We start from the raw sequence: 19,488 nt of genomic DNA on the forward strand, positions 1-19,488 counted from the left end.
GTGGGGAGAGGGTGCGGGGGCTCAGAGGAGGCTGGGAGAGGCATCTCCTGCTTTCCTGCCCCACCTGAAAGTGGTCGTGATTTCCTACAACAGGGGAAAGAAATAGAACTGCTTAGCCCATGCCTGGAAACCAGCCCTGGTGTGGCCGCACAGAGCCCTGCGACGTGGGCAGGGGAAGGGGTGCTGGCTGACCCAAACCAGTGCTCCCAGTTTGGAGCCGCTCAGACCTGCAAAGGGAGAAGAGCCATTGCTGTTCCTGCACTGGTGGTGGGAACAGGTTGGGGGTTTGGTGTTTTTTTTTGGTCTGATTGAGTAGTTTTGGCTCCATCCCAGAAAAGAAAAGTGCCTGCAGCTGACGGACGCGTGGCCTAGGCTGCGGGACGCTTTCGGGGCAGCTTCGTGCAGTGTCGGGCTGTGAATCGTTGCTCGGCGCTTTCTCGGAAATCCGAGCCCGTGAGAGCAGTGCTTTGCTGAAACTCTTCTCCTACCGAAGATCTGGGTCTGATTGGGTTTACTCTAGAAATGTTTTTGGGCTCCGAATCTCAAAATGACTTGGTGGGGCAGATGTGAAATGTTAAAACGCAGCTGCTCCTTTGCTCCGTGTGATGTTTCGAGCGAGTTGGGGCCTTGCTGCTTCGTGATCAGTGAGCACGGGCGCCAGGAGCCGGGGCAGACGAGGAGGGAGAGCCCCAGATCCGAGGTCCCTGCTGCCGAGGCAGCTCAGGAAGCCCCGGGGTGCGACGGAGCCCACGGCAGCCCCGTGACTCAGTGCCGGAGGATGCTCCACCCTTCCCAGTGCAACGCTTCTCTCCGGTTCCCGTGCTCTGGTGCTCGCAGGTCCTTCACCAGCGCTGGAACTCGCTGCGTTTTGGGCTGGCTCTTGCCTTTTCAGCCGTGGTTGCTCCTCGGGGCAGGGACGGAGGGCTGTGGGCGCGATGCTGCGGCTCAGCCCTCCTCCTGTTATCGCTCTTATCGGCGGCGATGGCCTCTGCTCTGGGTGGGGTGCGCCGGGCTTGCTCATCCCGGCTGGCAGGCGGTCCTGAGAGCTGGCTCCGTGTCTGCAGACTCTTGCATCAAGCTGGTCCGGAGATGATGCGTGCCTGGATGAGGCTCCTCGGTTGGGAACGGGGGCTGAGCCTGAGCCGGGGCGATGCCAACCAGCCCCGTTCCGTCCTCCCGCAGCCAGCCCAGGCGGCACCAGTAGGTACCGGCTCGTGCCGAAAAGCCGCAACGCAGGGAAGGTGCGAGAAGGGAAGCTCTGCCAGCCTGTGTCGAAGTTGCAGACATGTGAAAAATTGCTTTCATTTACTTGTTGGAGAGTGAGAAAGGCGGCATCGCTCATGTGGAAGTGCCACATTAAAGCAACCCATCTGCCGCCAGCATGGTGCCCGTGGGGTCTGCCCCGGCGCACGGATCCCGGTGTGTGGCCGCAGCCAGCGCTCGCCCGGATTTTGTCTGGGGGGTGCTTGACTGACCAAGCGTCGTGGCAGCGAGGAGTCAGGTTGGAGGCATTTTTGGTGCGGTGCCTGAGCTGTAATCTGGAAATCTGTTTGCTTCATTCCTCCCAGGAATGGCACTGAGAAATGTTTTCTGCTTTTCCCTGCACGTGGAAGGGGTTTGTTGCCCAGTTGCTGAGGATCTTTATAGGATCTCACATTGCTAAAGTGGGAAAGAGCCTACGAATGGCCGGGTGTTTTTCTTCTGCCCCTTGATGCCGGTGAAGCTGCTGAGGGTTTGCACGGCGACGCTCGTCTCCGGCTACCCCTCGGCCCCTGTCCCAGGTCACCGAACCGGCTTGTCCCATCCAGGATCGACGCTGTTTGTGCCTGGCCCCCAGCTCCGGCCTCGCAGCAGGCAGAGGAGGAACATCCACCCCTTAGACCTGCCCCGCGCGCGCGTTTGCTGGCGGACTCGTCGCCGCGGTGGGATGCGGGAGGCTGGGTGCGTTTTGCAGCCCACCCGGGGGGCTGCGTGCTCTGCGGTGTGCCCGCTCCAGAGCCATCCCCCTCCCCAGAACAGTCGGGAAGGGCGGTGCTGCCGTGCTGCTGACCCTGGAAACCCAAACCTGGCATCTGGGGACTGGCTGCTGCATCCCCTCCCCTCTGGCTTCCCTCATCGCTCTCTGCAGCTCCCTGGCAGGAGGGGGCACTGAGGGGGGGTTGGGCTCTGCTCCCCGGTCACCAGCGACAGGACGAGAGGCGATGGCCTCAAGGGAGGTTCAGATTGGATATTGGGGAAATTTTCTTTACTGGAAGAGCGGTCAGGCGTTGGACCAGGCTGCCCAGGGCAGTGGTGGGGTCCCCATCCCTGGAGGGGTTCAGAAGCTGTGTGGATGTGGCCCTTGGGGACATGGTTTAGCAGGCGTGGGGGTGTTGGGGTGACGGTTGGGCTTGATGGTCTCAGAGGTCTTCCGCCACCGCAATGGTTCCGTGATGCTGTGATTCCCAGATCCTGGACGCAGTGGTGAAGAAGCTGTGCGATGCCGGAGGTGCGGCGTCGCAGCGTGGCCGGGGGGCTGGCGCGAGCCCCCCCGGGCTGGCAGCAGACCTGGGCTGGCTCTGCCGATGCTGTTTCCGTAGCTTCGCTGCCGGGGAGGCGGCTGCTGGGCTGCCCGCTCCCAACCGCGTTACTGGGGAGCGCTGGTGGCCGTAACTGGGTTTGGGGTGTCCCCGGGCTGGTGCTCCCACGCCGCAAAGCGCTTACGGAGCCTGCAAGTGCCCGATTCCTCACAAGGAATGAGATCAGCACCCTGCTCCTCGCAGAGGGGTGTTTTTCAAGCCTCAGACCTTCCTGAAACGAACCCTGGTCGCTCCTTCGGTTGTCAGAGTGGGAGTGTCTGGGCTCTCCGGGGCAGGAATTGTCACGCCGAGGTGTTGCCTGGCATGGCAGAGCCTCCAGCCTTGGTCCAGGGGTGTTAGCAGAGGGTCCCACATCTGAGCAAAGTACTGGAGGAAGGGGTGGCGTGAGCTGACTTGCACCAGGCACTGAAGAGCTGCCAGTCTCCATCACCCTACCCGATCTCCTTGTCTGGCTCCCAGGAGGCTGCAGCCACTCTGGGTCTTGCAAAAAAAAAAAGTCTTCTTCCAACCTAGGAATGGAGGTGAGCGTTGGCCGGAGGGATCCGAGCAGGGGGAGCTTTGCCTGCTGGGTCCGTCCCCGTGCAACGCGTGGAGCCACGACCCGCGCGTGGGCTGTCGCCAGGCTCGCGTCGGAGCCGTGCTCCGTCGTGCTGTCAATCCGCTGTCGAATAAATCTCCCGGGAAGCAGCTCAAAAACCGGGCTCCCTGGAGCCACAGAAGGAAATGATTTAATTGTCTCTTTTAACAGAGACATGGGCTGCTCGCATGCCGCAACTCGACGTTATGAATAGGCTGATTTGTACTGGGGAAAAAAAGCTTTTCAAAATGCGGGTGCGTTGCCCGAGGCTCGGCGGAGCGTCGCGTTGTTTTGGCACGTCGGCAGCGGCGTTGGCTGGGCGCGAGCCAGGGAAGCCGGGAAACCTGGGTGTGAATGGCCGGGTCCCTCCGAGGCCGAGCAGAGCCCGCAGCGGCACGGCAGAGCGGTGCCGGGGCTGAGGGTTTCCATGGCCCGCGGAACCCGGCCCGTTCCCTTCGGGCCGCGCGGGTGAGGCTTCGTGTTTGGCTTGGCGAGTGAATAAACCAAAAAAAATGCATTTTGATGGAGCGGCGGAGATACGGAGAACGTGGCAAATCCTTCCGTAGGGTTGCAACAGTTTATTTTCTGCGTCCTGAAAATGCTGAGCGACGGCAGCCTCCGAACGCCGCAGACTCCAAAGGCTCGTTAGTGAGATGTCACTCTCGCTTTCTGGGGACGCTCAGCTGTCCCTTCCCCGGCTTGGCTTCTCCTCCACACCTCAGCGAAGCCGCAGCCTCCCGCGGAGCCGCTGGCTGAACGCAAACCCGTCTCCTTGCGCTGCGGCCAGGCAAACCCTGGTCTTGCTGCTCGGCTTTTCTGACGCCGGGTGCTCACGTTAAAATGCTTTTCTGGCTTTGCACGTCGGGGAAACGTGGGGCGGCCAAAGCCCCGCCGGCTGCCGGGCAGCAGCCCCACAACCGGTCTCCAGTCGGCCTCCGGCGCTGGTTTCTGGCTCTGGTTTAGTCCTGGCTGGTGTTGGCCGTGGCCGGAGGGAGGAGGAGGAGGAGGCGTCTGGGTGCTGCCGTGCTGGGAGCGAAGCCTCCCGCGCTGGCACCCGGGGCGAGCGGCGCAGGCTTTCGGCAGCCTCTGCGCTGCTGCCAGGTCCCGAGGAGCCGCGAGCTCCGCAGGCTGGCGAGAAAACGAGGGAAGGCGATCGAGCTCGAGAAAACAATTCGGCAGAACGCTCCCTGCCAGCTTCTGGCTGGTTGCTGAGGGTACTTGGGAATAAACACAGACTCCAAGCAGAGGATCCTCCTTTGGGCTCGGCATAAAGGAGGAAGAAGAGCAGACGCTGCGCCCGCGTCCCTGTACGGGCAGGTAACTCTCCATGCTCTCGCTCCTCGCCCTGCAGCGTGGTTCCCCTGCTGCACCCCGTGCCAGAGGTCCCAGCGCTCGTGCAGCCACCCCACGGCCCCCGGGCTGTGGTTTCAGTGGTTAATTACACTAATTTGCAGGATCCCTTGCCCGGTTGCCTATCATTCCTATTGGGAATGGCAGACCCCTTCCAGGGGATGCTTTCCCCTTTGTGGGGCTGTTTGGCTTCCGACAGACGTGTTCTGGCTTCCCGGCCACGCGCTGCGTTCCCCGGGCTGAGGCGCGGGGCTCTCGGCCAGCAGCCTGCGGCTCCGGCCGCGCTTCGCCATCGGCCACCGGCTCTGGGAAGCTGCCGCCTGCCCCGGTCCGCGAGGCTCCGGTTCATCAGACTGGAGGCTGAAGCTGGGAGATGTCTTCTGCTGGGGGTTAATGACTCATCCCGTCGCAGCGGTGGAGGCCGTGCGTGCGCGCGGGCTGCGTCGCTGCTCCGTCGCGCGCCGGTGGGAGACGGGCCGGCCGCTGCGATGGACCGAGGCGGGGGCACGGCACCGGGGGCCGGCAGAAGCGAGTCACCCCTCCGGGTACGGCAGGGAGCTCTCGCCTCTGCCTTGCCGCATCCTCCCGGCGTCCCACCTACGGGGGACCCATCGCGACCCCGGCCGGGGAGCTGGAGCCGAGCTATGAGCTGCAGCTCTCGGCAGAGTCAGCTGCCTGATTTGTGCTGGTTTTCCCTCTCGATGTCTCCTGCAGGTGAGCTTTTCCCATGTCTTTAAACCTTGACCGTGGCGGCTTCTGTGCTGCTCCATCATCCGGCAGCATCCCGGCGGAGGGCTCCGGTTGCTAATTACCGTCGTTGTGTCGTGGCTGCTCTGACAGCTCCGTACCAACCCCACAAAAGGATCCCGTGAAAATTGAAATTTCCTGACCCGTGCATGGATTTGGTGCCTTGGCGTGAGTTTACGGGAAAGCTGAGGTTTAGCAAAGCGTGGCCGCTCCGAGCGGAGCCCGGGGCTTTGCTGGGGCGGCAGCTGGGTTGCTGCAGCGTCGCGAGAACCGGCTGCCGGACTGGTTTGACCTTTCTGGTGCCCACTCGAAAGAGGCCAGCGCTCCCAACACAAATTATTTAGCTTCTTCCAAGAGGTGAAGGCTAAATGTCAGGCTGGGTGAATGAGTGACCTTTCACGGGGGTGGAGGGAAACTCCCGTGCGCACTCCTCCCCGCGCCCCGACGTCACTTCCACTACGGGGCTGAGTAACGTTTTCCAAGAGGTCAGAGGCGGTAGGTTGAGGCAGCGCCGTCATCCATGTGGGAATTGCTTCTGGCACAGACTTATTACTCTCTAATGAACGCTGGCGACTGAATCACCTCTTGCTTTTTTTAATTGAGAGCTGGAGGAAGCATGAGGCGTGACGCGGGTTGGGGGACACCCCTCCTAGGTGGACTGGTGGCCATCAGCCCCTGCTTCCCCCATCCCGCCTCGTGATGCCGGAGGTGTCGGCGTCCCCCTGCGTGGTCCTGGCGAGGTGTGGGAGCTCAGGGAGCAACGTGAAGCGCTGGAGAAGCATGAAACGCTGCAGCGGGGCGTCTGCGTGGTGGGGAGAGGGCTGGGGGTCTTCACCCAGAAGCAGCCCAGCCGCTTGCCAGAGAGATGCCCTGCGTGACCAACGGAGCAGCTTCCAGTCTGGGCGCTCAGCGAGTGTTTTGCCGTGCCCCGGTGCACGGCGGCTGTCGGTGCTCCTGGAACCCAGCCCTTCAGGAAGGCGAGCCTGCTCGGGGCCGTCTGCGCCCAGCAGACCTTGCGGACCTCAAAACCTGGTGGGACAGAGGTGGATGCTGGGCAGGGTGCTCGGGAGCTGACCCGAGCAGGTTTCTGCCAGGCACGGGTGAGTCTCGGGCTTATCCCTGCTCCAGAAGCTCTGCCGTGTGCTGCTTTCCCGGGGGCAGAGCCCCGAGTGCTGCTCGTGGCCGCTCACCTCAGAATCACAGAATCACAGAATAGTAGGGGTTGGAAGGGACCACTGTGGGTCATCTAGTCCAACCCTCCTACCGAAGCAGGGTCACCCAGAGCAGGCTGCACAGGACCTTGTCCAGGCGGGTCTTGAATATCTCCAGAGAAGGAGACTCCACAGCCTCCCTGGGCAGCCTGTTCCAGGGCTCCGTCACCCTCAGAGGGAAGAAGTTCTTCCTCATGTTCAGATGGAACCCTCGGTGGGAGCTGCAGCACCGTCCTGCATGGGAGAAATAAGGTTTTTATGAGCTGGCCACCCATGGTTTGCCTCCACAGCTCTCCTTGCTTTGACCCTCCACTCAACACTTAAGTCTGGGAGCTTGTGTTGAACACCGGGGTGACCCATGGGGACAAGCCAACCCATCACCCTGTTGCTAACAGAACCAAGCCGGGCCTCGAGGAGGAACCCAAGGAAGGCGAAGCACCTTAACGAGACCTTTCCCTCGCTCTGCCCGACGCCACGTCAGCCTGGTGCCGGTGTGGTGCTTCCCATCCGCGAGCAGAGCTCCTGAATGAACAAACTGACCCGGGCCTCATCTGGAGTACTGTGTCCAGTGCTGGGCTCCCCAGTTCAAGAAAGATGAGGAGCTACTGGAGAGAGTCCAGCGGAGGGCTACGAGGATGAGGAGGGGACTGGAGCATCTCCCCTACGAGGAGAGGTTGAGGGAACTGGACTTGTTCAGCCTGGAGAAGAGAAGGCTGAGAGGGGACCTTAGAAATGCCTCTAAATATCTGCAGGGTGGGTGTCAGGAGGATGGGGCCAGACTCTTTGCAGTGGTGCCCAGCGACAGGACAAGGGGCAATGGGCACAAACTGGAGCAGAGGAAGCTCCAGCTGAACATGAGGAAGAACTTCTTCCCTCTGAGGGTGCCGGAGCCCTGGCCCAGGCTGCCCAGGGAGGCTGTGGAGTCTCCTTCTCTGGAGATATTCCAGCCCCGCCTGGCCGCGGTGCTGTGCCCCCTGCTCTGGGTGACCCTGCTTGGGCAGGGGGCTGGGCTGGGTGACCCACAGAGGTCCCTGCCAACCCCTACCATTCTGTGATTCTGTGAAGGGAGGGAAAACTCCCCGTGCTCAGCGCCGGGGTGGTCCCCTTGACTCGGAGCGTGCGTGCTCCGTTGCAGGAGGACCCACGTCTATCGCCGCCGCTCAGCTCCGCTTTCTGCCACCCCACGCGAGCCGGCGGGTCTCACACTGCTGCGCGCTCGACAGGCTGAATGGTGAAATTTAAATTTAGAGGAAAATATGACTGGGGTGGAAGGAACGAGCCGAGCACCGCTCGCTGTCGTCTTTCCTTCCTGCGCCCTTGCTCTCGCCGGGGGTGGCTGCTGGGTTCGCCGGCGCGTTCCTCCGGCTCCCGGAGCGACGCGCCGGCTGTTGCGATATCTCCTCCCGGCTCCGGCGAGGAGGAGGTGTGGGAACCAGACAAGTGGTACCCGAGCTGGCAGGGCTATTTCGAGATCACCCCACCCCGGGCACGGTGCTGACGTCTTGCCGAGGGGCCGGAGCGAGCCGTGGCCGGGGCGTGAGGCTCTCCTGACTCATCGACCTCGAGAAGCGTGGAGCTGCCTCAGCCCCGTGTCCTGTCTGCCTTTTTAATTGCAGGTGGCTCCATGTCCCAATTCCAGAGCTCCTGGGAGATGCAGCAGCAGAGCGTGCCGTACCTTCCCGACACAGGTAAACGCGAACCCCGCTCTGCGCCGAGGACGTTCTCCCTGGGGCTCTGTCTGTCGTCTCCTGGGAGCCGTCTCCAGGCAGCGCAGATGACCAGGGCTCCTGGCTAAAGGCACTCGGAGCGTGGGCTGGGCTGGGTTTCGGGTGAGGTAGAGGTGAAACCAAGACCGGAGGAAGCCCCACGCTCCCGGGACTGCGCTGGGAGCGATGAGGAGTGTTTTACACGGGACAATTCCAGCGCCAGCTAAAAGCCTCTCGAAGGCAGCAGCTATCTGCAGTGCCTCCAGAGAACGTTTAGCCCTACATAAAAAACCAAAGAGCTTGTTTGAATCTCTGGAATCAGCTCAGAATTTATCTGGAGACGTGTGGAAGGGGCAGGGGGGGAGGCACGGGAGCTGCTGGGCTCCGGACCCAGCCTGTCCCGCCGGCGCTGCCTGAAACCGCAGCCTTGGTGTGGTCTCTACCACGATTTGGTGCCGTGAAAAACTTGGACCCTTTTGTTTCGCCAGTGCTTTCAGCTGCTGGGGCGTTCCAGCAGCAGACAGGCTTCTCCCAGTGGATGCTGCAAGCCAGGGAAAGTCTATTAAAAGCTCCATTTTAATATTAATTTCAGCAGTCTGCGTTAGGAGCACTGTTTCCTCCCTCTCTTGTTTACGTCCCCGTTGAGGATGATTTTTTTTTTTTAAGCAATACTCGCTCTTGGGATTTTTCTCGCTTACGGGAGCTGGCGTGAGGGTGCTGGTTCTGCTTCCTGCCTCTGCGCGAGGGAAATTCTGCGCCCGCGGGCGGGCGGCCTGACCTCTTTCCCTGCGGTTTTGCAGCATCGCTCGGGGTGGGTTCTGGTCCCTGCGAGGCTTTCTGAAAACAAAAGTGCAGGAGTTCAGGGGGGGTGGGAAGTGACCTGGGTTTGGGGTGGGCTAGAGGAGTTCTCCCACTGACGCTGAGCAAGCTGCTGCGAGCGTGTGCTGGGGTGTGTCTCGGGCTGGGGGGATCAGTGCTGGTTTTACTGGTGTCGCTGGGCGAATGCGCGCATGCACTAAAAACTAGCCAGAACCCGCTTTTTTGCGGTGTTGGTGCACCAGGCCGAAGGGAACGCGGGAGCTGGTCTCGCCAAATCGTCTTGAAGCCAACGAAAAACCCTTTATTTGCATCTAATTTGCTTCTTGGAAAGCTGTGGCCGCTTCACGAAATGAAGACTTGGCTTTCTCTGCTCCCCCAGAGATGGAGACGGTGGCTGCCAGCACGTCGCTTCCCGACCCGGCCGGCGACTTGGACAGGAACGTGCCCCGGATCTGTGGCGTCTGCGGGGACAGAGCCACCGGCTTTCACTTCAACGCCATGACCTGCGAAGGCTGCAAGGGCTTCTTCAGGTGAGCGAGAGTCCTGGGGAGGAGGAATCTTCCTCCGGGACCAGCAAGCCTTAAGGAGCGGCCGATCCGGTCCTCGGGGTGCTGCCTGCCTGCTCGCCCGCTCACCTGGAAGCCGAGCCTGGCCGGAGCCGTGCCCTCGAAGCTCGCTAACGGGGAGATGGCAAAGCTTTTCCCTTCTCGTGGCTCGCTGTGGCACCCTGCGGCTGGGAAATGGGTGGTTTTCCCCTTCACCGGAGGTTTCCATCTCTCTGGGAGCCTTGCAGACCTCTGCGTGCTGCGTAGGGAGGAGCGTGAGAGCCTCCGGCGCGCTGCGGGTAGCTTCTGGGAAAATACACCTGAAACTAGAAATCTTTGCCAACTAGGCTGGTATGACGGCCACAAAGTCCTTTTCTTTGAAGCAAGCTGCCTCTGATGGCTGCTCGGAAGCTTGGTGCCCTGGTGCATGGAGATGCTCGTGGTCCTCACCCAGTGGAGCGGGCACCAAGCTCTTCCCAAAATCGGGCGGTCGTTAGCTCGCGACCCGGACCCTGGGGGGCTCTAAGGTAGCTGTGGGCTGCGTATGCGGCTGTTCTGAGGCTTTTTTTCCACGGTCAGGTGGGGGTCTTGGGTGGTCTCAAGTTGGGCAGCAGCGCGGAAACATCTCTGAAGGCTGCCGGGGTCGGGAGAGCTGCGGGGTGGTGGGCGCTCGTTAGCGGCGCGGTTTTAGCCCTGCGTCTGCCGAGGCGAAGCTGCCACCCAGACAGGGCTGAGCCGCGCGCGTGGGAGTTGGGCTCGCTCGCACCAAGCGAGTGACTAATTGCTGGGGAAACGAAGCGAGGTAATGAGTGGCGTGGGACTGGCTGGGGAAAGCCTTGCTCAAGTGTTTTGCGCCGTGAGGAGATGGTGGCACAGGTGGCCGTGGGACTGCAGACGCCACAGCGCCCAGCTTTGCGCCGTGAGCTGGCGTCTGACACCAACCAGAGCTCGAACTGAAAGTCCGAACTCCTCCTCTGGCAGGAATTTTGGGGCGAGACGGGGGTTTTCGTGTGCCACAGGCTTGCAGGCTGCTGTCGAACGGGGCGGCTTTGAAGCCCGGCCAACCTGAGCGACAACATTTTCCTCAATTATTGCTGCTCAATGAGCACCTCTTCCTTCAGGTGCCCTGGTCTGGGGTCCCTGGCCTTCCCTGTCCCCACTGTGGCCACAGAGGCGATGGGCCGGCTTTTGACCTCTGAAATGGCTGGTGCTGCTTGATGAACCCTCCTTGGGCGTGATGTGGCTCTGGCGTTACAGAATCCCAGCATGGCAGGGGTTGGAGGGACCTCTGTGGGTCACCCAGCCCAACCCCCTGCCCAAGCAGAGGCACCCAGAGCAGGGGGCACAGCACCGCGTCCAGGCGGGGCTGGAATATCTCCAGAGAAGGAGACTCCACAGCCTCCCTGGGCAGCCTGGGCCAGGGCTCCGTCACCCTCACAGGGAAGAAGTTCTTCCTCGGGTTCAGCTGGAGCTTCCTCTGCCCCAGTTTGTGCCCGTTGTCCCTTGTCCTGTCGCTGGGCACCGCTGGAAAGAGTCTGGCCCCGTCCTCCTGACCCCCACCCTGCAGATATTTAGAGGCATTTCTCAGGTCCCCTCGCAGCCTTCTCTTCTCCAGGCTGAACAAGCCCAGCTCCCTCAGCCTCTCCTCGTAGGAGAGATGCTCCAGTCCCCTCCTCATCCTCATAGCCCTGCGCTGGACTCTCTCCAGTAGCTCCTCATCTTTCTTGAACTGGGGAGCCCAGCACTGGACCCAGCACTGCAGATGGGGCCTCCCCAGGGCAGAGCAGAGGGGGAGGAGAACCTCCCTTGCCCTGCTGCCCACACTCCTCCTCATGCACCCCAGGATCCCATTGCCCTTCTTGGCACCCAGGGCACACAGCGAGCCCTGCTGCTGCATGTCCCCATCTCTGTTGTCACACCGTTGTAATCATGCAAAACCTGCAGCTGGGACAGTATTTCTGAGCAGACATCTTAACGACGTGGAGAGCTCTCATCCTGAGCTGGCCCTTCATGCCCCATATAAAGCCTTTAGTTTCAATTTAAGGCTCTTACTACTTTTTTTTCAATCTTGCTTTCCAGGCACGCTCTCCCCACGCCAGGTCTTGGCGCGTTCCCTCTTGCTTCTTTACGTGCCATTTTCTGTCGCTGGGTTCTTCAACGCCCGCTGCTTTCTGCGGTGAAACGCAGCAGCGGTGCCGTGGAGGAGCCTGGAGCCCGTGGAACCGGGCTGCGCATCGCTCCGCAGCACCTGGGGCTTATGGCAGGCTCTGCTTGGGTGCGCTTGCTGGCTTTCCATTTTCAGCTTGTGCTCGCCGAGCTGGGCTCGGGGAGGTGGGGGGGGGGAATTCCCTGTGCTGGTCTCCATTTAGGGTGGGCTTCCCTGGGAGGTCGGGCTCGCAGCCTTGGCTGGAAGGGGCTGAACGAGGGCGAGCGGCCGTGAACGTCGAACCTTGGGGAGGTTTCAGGGCTTTCCGAGTGCTCCCAGGCCGTGGATGGGACTTGCGGGCCGGGCTCCTGCGTACCCGCTCCCTGCGCGCCGTGGCCTGGGGATGCCGGGCTGCCGGCGGAGCTGCTGGAGGAGCTCCTGACGGCCCTCACCCCCCTCAGGGATGCTCCTGTGTGACGCGGTTCTCCGGCGCGAAGCCTCCCAGCAGGTCCCGGGTTGGACCCTACAGAAGGCGCTGGGAATTTACCGGCACCTCGGGGCGCTCGGGCGTGCGCGTAACCTGCAGCGCAAACGGGCGCGAGCCAACCTTTGGCCGCTGGCTCCAAAGTCCGCTGCTTATTAATGATGCCAACGGCAACAGGAGCCTTTTATTGAGCTCTGCTGTTTACTCGGGAGCTCTTAAAAAGCAGCGAAGCCCCAGTGATTTATTCTGCTGTGACGTGGCTGAAGCGTCCACGGTTTCTCTGGTTTCTTCTGCAGTCCCAGCCTTCCCCCGGCGCAGTGACACCGGGCGTTGAGAGCAGAGCGGCTTAGAAAGGCTCCGGGTCTTTCAACACCTCTGACATCCCCACCCATCCTCTCTGCATCGCTGAGTCTCCCCTCCTGTCCTCCTCCCCAGTTCTGCCCCGTGTTCTGTGTGAACAGATGTAAAGCCATCCTCTTCCTCCTTCCCCAGAGGTCCCTCAAGATGTTTCGGGGCAAGGAGTTGTCGGGAGGGTTCCTGCGATCAGAAGTGGGGGACGGAGCTGGCAGGATCTGGGGGAGAAGATCCACAATAGGTGTTGAAGAGCTGCAGCTCTGCTCCCAGCGTTGAGCACTGGTGTCCCAAGGGGCTTCCTGGGCGGCTGCGTAGGTGCAAGGGGGGAGGAACTGGGGTTTTCCGACCCCCAAGGGTTTCACCGGCGGTTCGGTGGCAGAATGGCTCCTCGCCTGTCAGCCCTGCACTGGGACGGCCGAGCCGTGCCAGCGAGGCCACGGCGGGCATTGGCTGCGAGTAGGGCGTAGCCTTCAGGAAAGGGTTCTGCAGATGTGAGTGGTGTCTGTTCAAAGCCCACTTTGCTGATAAAAACTCGGAAAGAGTCACTGGGAAGATCCATCCTGCCCGGTGAGGGACCCCCTGCGGCACAGTTGCCTGGCGCAGGTCTGCTCCGGGCTTCGCTCTCCCTCCCGGGGGGCTGTCGGGCTGCTCCTCACTGCCTGGCTTTGGTGGGACCCCCCAGTTCTGATAACCCAAAAGCCATTCACAGGGGCACCGGGGTTCGCTCTCTCCTTGGTGTGCTGGGCAGGACCGTTGCGCGTGCGTCTACCAAAAGCCAAGGGGAGCTCCGCGGCAGCAGTCGGGGGGTGGCTGGCGACCGGGTTTTGTGGCTGGGAGGAGGTGAATCGCAGCCCTCGCTGGGGCTGGAGCGCCCGCCGCATCGGTCAGTCCACGTGTCCTGGGTGCCAAGAAGGGCAATGGGATCCTGGGGTGCATGAGGAGGAGTGTGGGCAGCAGGGCGAGGGAGGTTCTCCTCCCCCTCTGCTCTGCCCTGGGGAGGCCCCATCTGCAGTGCTGGGTCCAGTGCTGGGCTCCCCAGTTCAAGAAAGATGAGGAGCTACTGGAGAGAGTCCAGTGCAGGGCTGTGAGGATGAGGAGGGGACTGGAGCATCTCTCCTACGAGGAGAGGCTGAGGGAGCTGGGCTTGTTCAGCCTGGAGAAGAGAAGGCTGCGAGGGGACCTGAGAAATGCCTCTAAATATCTGCAGGGTGGGGGTCAGGAGGACGGGGCCAGACTCTTTCCAGTGGTGCCCAGCGACAGGACAAGGGGCAACGGGCACAAACTGGAGCAGAGGAAGCTCCAGCTGAACCCGAGGAAGAACTTCTTCCCTCTGAGGGTGATGGAGCCCTGGCCCAGGCTGCCCAGGGAGACTGTGGAGTCTCCTTCTCTGGAGATATTCCAGACCTGGATGGACAATGTCCTGTGCAGCCTGCTCTGGGTGACCCTGCTTGGGCAGGGGGTTGGGCTGGGTGACCCCAGAGGTCCCTGCCACCCCCTGCCATGCTGGGGTTCTGTGACTCTCGGGGCAGCTCCGCCGCTGCTGTGCCTGACCCCCCTCTGTTCGAATAAACTGCAATTTTCATACCAAACCCCTCATCTTGGCTTGCCCTCGCTCACAGGACATCTTTCCCTGCCCAAGGGCCTCATGTTCTTCTGGCTTGTTTGTGCATTCCCCAGCCTTGCCCCGGGCTCCGGGGCAAAAGCCAAGCTGCCCGCCTGCCCCAGGTGCTCAAAACCAGAATCGCTCACCGAAACTGGGGTGTTTTGGGGTGTTCGGTTCCAAACCCTGACTTGCCCCTGAGCAGAGCGATGTTTGTCCCCGTTCCTGGGAGAGCACAGGTCCTGCTGGTCTCGGTGGCAGGGGAAAACAGGGAGAGAAGCGATCAGCTGAGAGCCAGCTGCTGGGTGAAACGGGAGCTGCTGGGTGCGAGGCAGGCTGGGGGGGGGCTCTGCCCTCCCCCTTGCCTGTACTGATTTTCCTAAATGCATTTATTCATGTGAGGTGAAGGGAGAGTAAAGCCTCTTTGTTTACATCTCCCTGTCTAAAATAGCCTCTAATTGCACGCTCTGTGCCGCTCGGGTCCGCAGCCCGAGAACGGGTTTTATATTTATCTGCTACGAGGGCAGGGCTGGCGCCGTGCCGGGGCTCGAGGGGCCCCTCTGCCATCGCCCGTTCCCCGCGTCCACGTCGCTCGCTCGGCGTCACGGAGGGGTTTCAGTGCTCGGAGAGGGTCCCTTTCCTCGCGGGAGGCCCTTCGGTCCCGGTGTGGGGATGCGGCATGGACGCGGTGGCAGATTTCCCGCTGCCATACGTCCGTGGCACCTCCCTGCTGCATCCACCTCCGAGCACCCCGGCTTCGGCTCTCCAGCCCGGAGGCACCCCGCGCTTGGTTTCACCTCTGCTCAGAACCCCATCTTCATTTAAAAACACGCAGCACCTTCAGAGAGAGCAGCAAACCCAGGGATTGGCTTCGCCGGGCGATGGTGGAGCAGCTCTCTCCAAAGCAGACGTGGCAGCGGAGAAACCACAGAATCACAGAATAGTAGGGGTTGGAAGGGACCTCTGTGGGTCACCCAGTCCAACCCCCCTGCCGAAGCAGGGTCACCCACAGCAGGCTGCACAGGATCTTGTCCAGGCGGGTCTGGAATATCTCCAGAGAAGGAGACTCCACAACCTCCCTGGGCAGCCTGGGCCAGTGCTCCATCACCCTCAGAGGGAAGAAGTTCTTCCTCATGTTCAGACGGAACTTCCTGTGCCTCAGTTTGTGCCCATTGCCCCTTGTCCTGTCACTGGGCACCACTGGAAAGAGCTTGGCCCTGGAGCGGACCCGCGCAGCCCAGCCCCGAGCGTGTCACCAGCGGTCGGGGCGCAGGACGGCCCCGCGGCGCGGCCGGCGTTCGCCGGGAGCTCCGGCTTTGACCCTTTGTACTTGGAAGCTTTACAGGCCCGGCGGCGGGGGAACGTGGCGCGGTGTGGTTTTGGTGGAAGGGGGTCATTACGTGAAGCGTTGTTTCCCTTGTGTCCTGCAGCGAGGTTTCTTTCTCCTCCGTGCACAAACATCCGCTCCAGCCAGTTATTCCAGCAAAGCCAGGCTTCAAAGGCTGGTAAATATTTAATAACACGTGCTGCTTCGGTACATGCCGGCCTCCGCTCTGGTTTCTTTCGCTGCTGGGGGGGGGGTTTCTCGACAATCCTCCCACCCTTCTTTTGGCCTTCCAAATACCTGCTCAGAACCAGAAAGCTCTCTGACCCGTGGCTGGACCCCTCGGCGGCAGCCGTGGAGGAGGCTCTCCCTCCCCGTGCTGTCCAGCGATGCCCGGACCCCCGAGGTCAGACCCGTAGCTGCGCCCGGCCGGGTGCAGCCGCTCCAGCTGGGCCTCCGCGCGCGGCCAGCGGAGCTGGACAGCCAGGTCCAAGGTCCCTCCAGCACCCTCTCTCCGGCAGCTTGATGTCCAGAGAGCTGCGCTTGCGTCTCCTCCCGACGTCCGCAGCAGCCTCTTCACAGAATCCCAGCATGGTCGGGGTTGGAAGGGACCTCTGGGGGTCATCTGGTCCAACCCTCCTGCCGAAGCAGGGTCACCTACAGGAGGCTGTAGAGGACCTTGTCCAGGCGGGGCTGGAATATCTCCAGAGAAGGAGACTCCACAGCCTCCCTGGGCAGCCTGGGCCAGGGCTCCGTCACCCTCAGAGGGAAGAAGTTCTTCCTCATGTTCAGACGGAACTTCCTGTGCCTCAGTTTGTGCCCATTGCCCCTTGTCCTGTCACTGGGCACCACTGGAAAGAGCTTGGCCCCGTCCTCCTGACACCCACCCTGCAGATATTTGTAAGCATTTCGAAGGTCCCCTCTCAGCCTTCTCTTCTCCAGGCTGAACAAGCCCAGCTCCCTCAGCCTCTCCTCGTAGGGGAGATGCTCCAGTCCCCTCCTCATCCTCGTAGCCCTGCGCTGGACTCTCTCCAGTAGCTCCTCATCTTTCTTGAACTGGGGAGCCCAGAACTGGACACAGTACTCCAGATGAGGCCTCACCAGGGCAGTGTAGAGGGGAAGGAGAACCTCCCTCGTCCTGCTTGCCACACTCTTCTTGATGCACCCCAGGATTCCATTGGCTTTCTTAGCAAAGTCAAAATAGCGTTGAGTTGACCCGAGATGGTTTTTTTCCCGTTCCTCTCCAGGAGAAGCATGAAGAGGAAAGCGATCTTCACGTGCCCCTTCAACGGTGACTGCAAAATCACCAAGGACAACCGGCGGCACTGCCAGGCCTGCCGGCTGAAGCGCTGCGTGGACATCGGCATGATGAAAGAGTGTGAGTACGCGCGTCCCGCTCCGCGCGGCGATGGCCCTGTCCTGCTCCGTCAGCGCGCGGCGCGGGAGGCAGGCACGCGAGCGTGATGGCCGAGATTGGGAGGGGACACAAAGGGCAGGGGAGGTGATGAGGGTAATGATTGAGAGGAGCTCGTTTAATGATTGAGGCTTTAATGATTGGGGCTGTTCCCGTGGTGGGTAGCGATCTGGGGAGCTGCTTTTTTCAGAGCCGCGTTGCCTTTCAGAGACTCTTTGAGGCTGGGAAAGGCCTCTGAGGTCAAGTCCAACCGTCACCCCAACCCCACCCTGCCCACTAAACCATGTCCCCAGGGGCCACATCCATGCGGTTTCTGAACCCCTCCAGGGATGGGGACCCCACCACTGCCCTGGGCAGCCTGGTCCAAGGCCTGACCGCTCTTCCAGTGAAGAAGTTTTCCCCAATATCCAATCTGAACCTTCCTTGAGGCCATCGCCTCTCGTCCTGTCGCTGGGGACCGGGGAGCAGAGCCCAACCCCCCCTCAGTGCCCCCTCCTGCCAGGGAGCTGCAGAGAGCGATGAGGTCCCCCCTCAGCCTCCTCTTCTCCAGCCTGAGCAGCCCCAGCTCCCTCAGCCGCCCCCCACCAGCCTGGTTCTCCAGACCCCTCACCCTTTGCGGGGTCCTGGGGGGCATCACCTCACCGCCAGCATCCAGGGCCGTTTCCGATTGACTCCCGGTTCCGTTGGCTGAAGTCACCCCCGTCCTACCCGTGCGAGGTCATCGTCCAACGCCTTTCTGCGCGCTCCTTGCTGCATCCAAAGCGGGCGAGCTGAAGGAGCTTCCCCACAGTTTCGCCGTGCCGTAGCTTTTTGGGGGGGGCTTTATTCTTGCGACGCGGGTCCGTCCGCCCAGCCACGTGCACAGCAGCCTTAAGTAAACAGCAGAGGGAAGTAAAGTAGTTTTTTAACCCAACCCAAACACGCTGATGTTGGCCAAATATTTATTTTCTCCAGCTATATTTATAGATAGGCAGCTTTTAAAAATAAAATCTCTTTGGCACGCGTCCTCCTACGTACGCCCGCTTTCCGCATCCGAAGGCTGCTGAGGAGGAGGAGGCTGGTGTTCGTGGGGTGTTCGGACCGAAGCAGCAGCCCCCTGCCAGGAGACACGGCCAGCAGGCCATCGCCTCGGGGCCTGGATGCGCCGGAGAACTGGGGAAACGGGAGCGGAGCTCGTTTCCCGACGTGGCGAGCGGAGAGCGAGCGGCGTCCGATGTCCCAAGGTGCCACCAAAACGCCTGGGTCCTCCGGAAAATCAGAACTTGTGGGTGTCTGCAGGGAAAAAAGCCTGAATTCCCAGTTGTCCCAGAGGTGGAGCAGACCCCCGAAGAAGAGAAGATCCCCGGCTCTTCCTCTTTTAAACCAGCACCCATCCCCCATGCAGAAGGGGTGGCAGCCCACCCAATCCACCACGTGTTCCCGCGCTGTGGGTGAGGACGGGGACGCGGGAGCCCGCGGGAGCCAGGCAGCGCGGTTCATTTGGCGCAGCCGTCGCTAACGAGGGGAACGTGTCGACTCGCCGCCGTGAATGACCCGGGAAAGGCCGGCACATTCGGCGGCAGCGACGCGCGGGGTCCCGGGGCTGCGCGTGCTCTCCACGGGAGTTAACTAATAAGCGACCCCGTTAACGATCTGGTACTGGATTAACAAAACTTAACCGGGGGAGACTAAAAATAGCCGCCCCGCGGACTTTGCTGCGGGTTAAGCGGAGGGGAACGCGGCGTGGTGCTGTGATTTTTAGGTCGAATCGGGGACCTTGAAGCTCGTGCGAGGGTTTTGTGTCTTCCCCGGGCTGTCGTCGGAGGCGGTGAGGATGGTCACAGGCAAGGCTGGGCCAGTTGGACCCCGCTGCCGGTGGGATCCGAGTCCCAAGCAGAAATGAGAGCACGAGACGGGGATAAAGCGGAGGAGGAGGGCAGACGCTGGCAGACCTCGTGCCCGCGTTAATTCCGTTAATTTTTCCATCTGAACATGAGGAAGAACTTCTTCCCTCTGAGGGTGACGGAGCCCTGGAACAGGCTGCCCAGGGAGGCTGCGGAGTCTCCTTCTCTGGAGATATTCCAGCCCCGCCTGGCCGCGGTGCTGTGCAGCCTGCTCTGGGTGACCCTGCTTGGGCAGGGGGGTTGGACTGGGTGACCCCAGAGGTCCCTTCCAACCCCTACCATTCTGTGATTCTGTGATTCTGTGATTCTGTAATTCGCGGTCTGGCGCAGGCAGACCCTCCTCCGTCCCCGGAGGGTGCGGTGGTCGGGTGACCTGGAGGGTTTCAGCCATCGCCTCCAGCCCAAACCACGCAGGGCTGCGACCGGCGGCAGCGCGGCCGTGCCGAGGGTCCCTTCCCCGGCGCGCGGTCCGGGTGTGGGCGCAGCGGACACCGCGGTGATGGGCTGGAGGAGCCAGCGCTTGTCGGGCAGGCGCAGCGGGGAAGGGATGGCGTGTGTTGAAACTCACGGAGAGCGAAAGCCCGGAGCCGCCGGCGCTCCCCGGGGAGCTGGGACAGCGTCGGGGCGGCCGCCGTCCCCGCAGGGGGGGAGGTTGGGAGCTGGCGGGCAGCCGAGGTTACGGCCATAAGGCTGGAGCAGGATTTATAGCCCCGCCGCAACGCCTGGGTCCACCCCGAGCAGCCAGCGTT

The 19,488-nt window shown here is 61.8% G+C and overlaps 1 protein-coding gene across 6 annotated transcripts in view; it reads left to right on the plus strand.

The window, feature by feature from the left end:
• Positions 1 to 19,488, plus strand: part of VDR (vitamin D receptor) — a 39,189-nt gene that overhangs the window by 11,687 nt on the left and 8,014 nt on the right. For 5 of the 6 annotated variants that reach the window (XM_075445670.1, XM_075445675.1, XM_075445671.1 and 2 more), the window contains 3 exons: positions 8,081 to 8,152; positions 9,369 to 9,519; positions 16,690 to 16,820. In XM_075445670.1, the coding sequence (XP_075301785.1) occupies positions 8,089 to 8,152; positions 9,369 to 9,519; positions 16,690 to 16,820 (346 nt within the window). In that variant the 5' untranslated portion in view covers positions 8,081 to 8,088. Of the gene's footprint in view, positions 1 to 6,316; positions 6,354 to 8,080; positions 8,153 to 9,368; positions 9,520 to 16,689; positions 16,821 to 19,488 lie in introns of those variants that run through there. The other variant, XM_075445673.1, reaches the window with a different exon arrangement.

Source organism: Opisthocomus hoazin, chromosome 32 (genome assembly GCF_030867145.1).
Source record: "Opisthocomus hoazin isolate bOpiHoa1 chromosome 32, bOpiHoa1.hap1, whole genome shotgun sequence".
NCBI lineage: Eukaryota > Metazoa > Chordata > Aves > Opisthocomiformes > Opisthocomidae > Opisthocomus > Opisthocomus hoazin.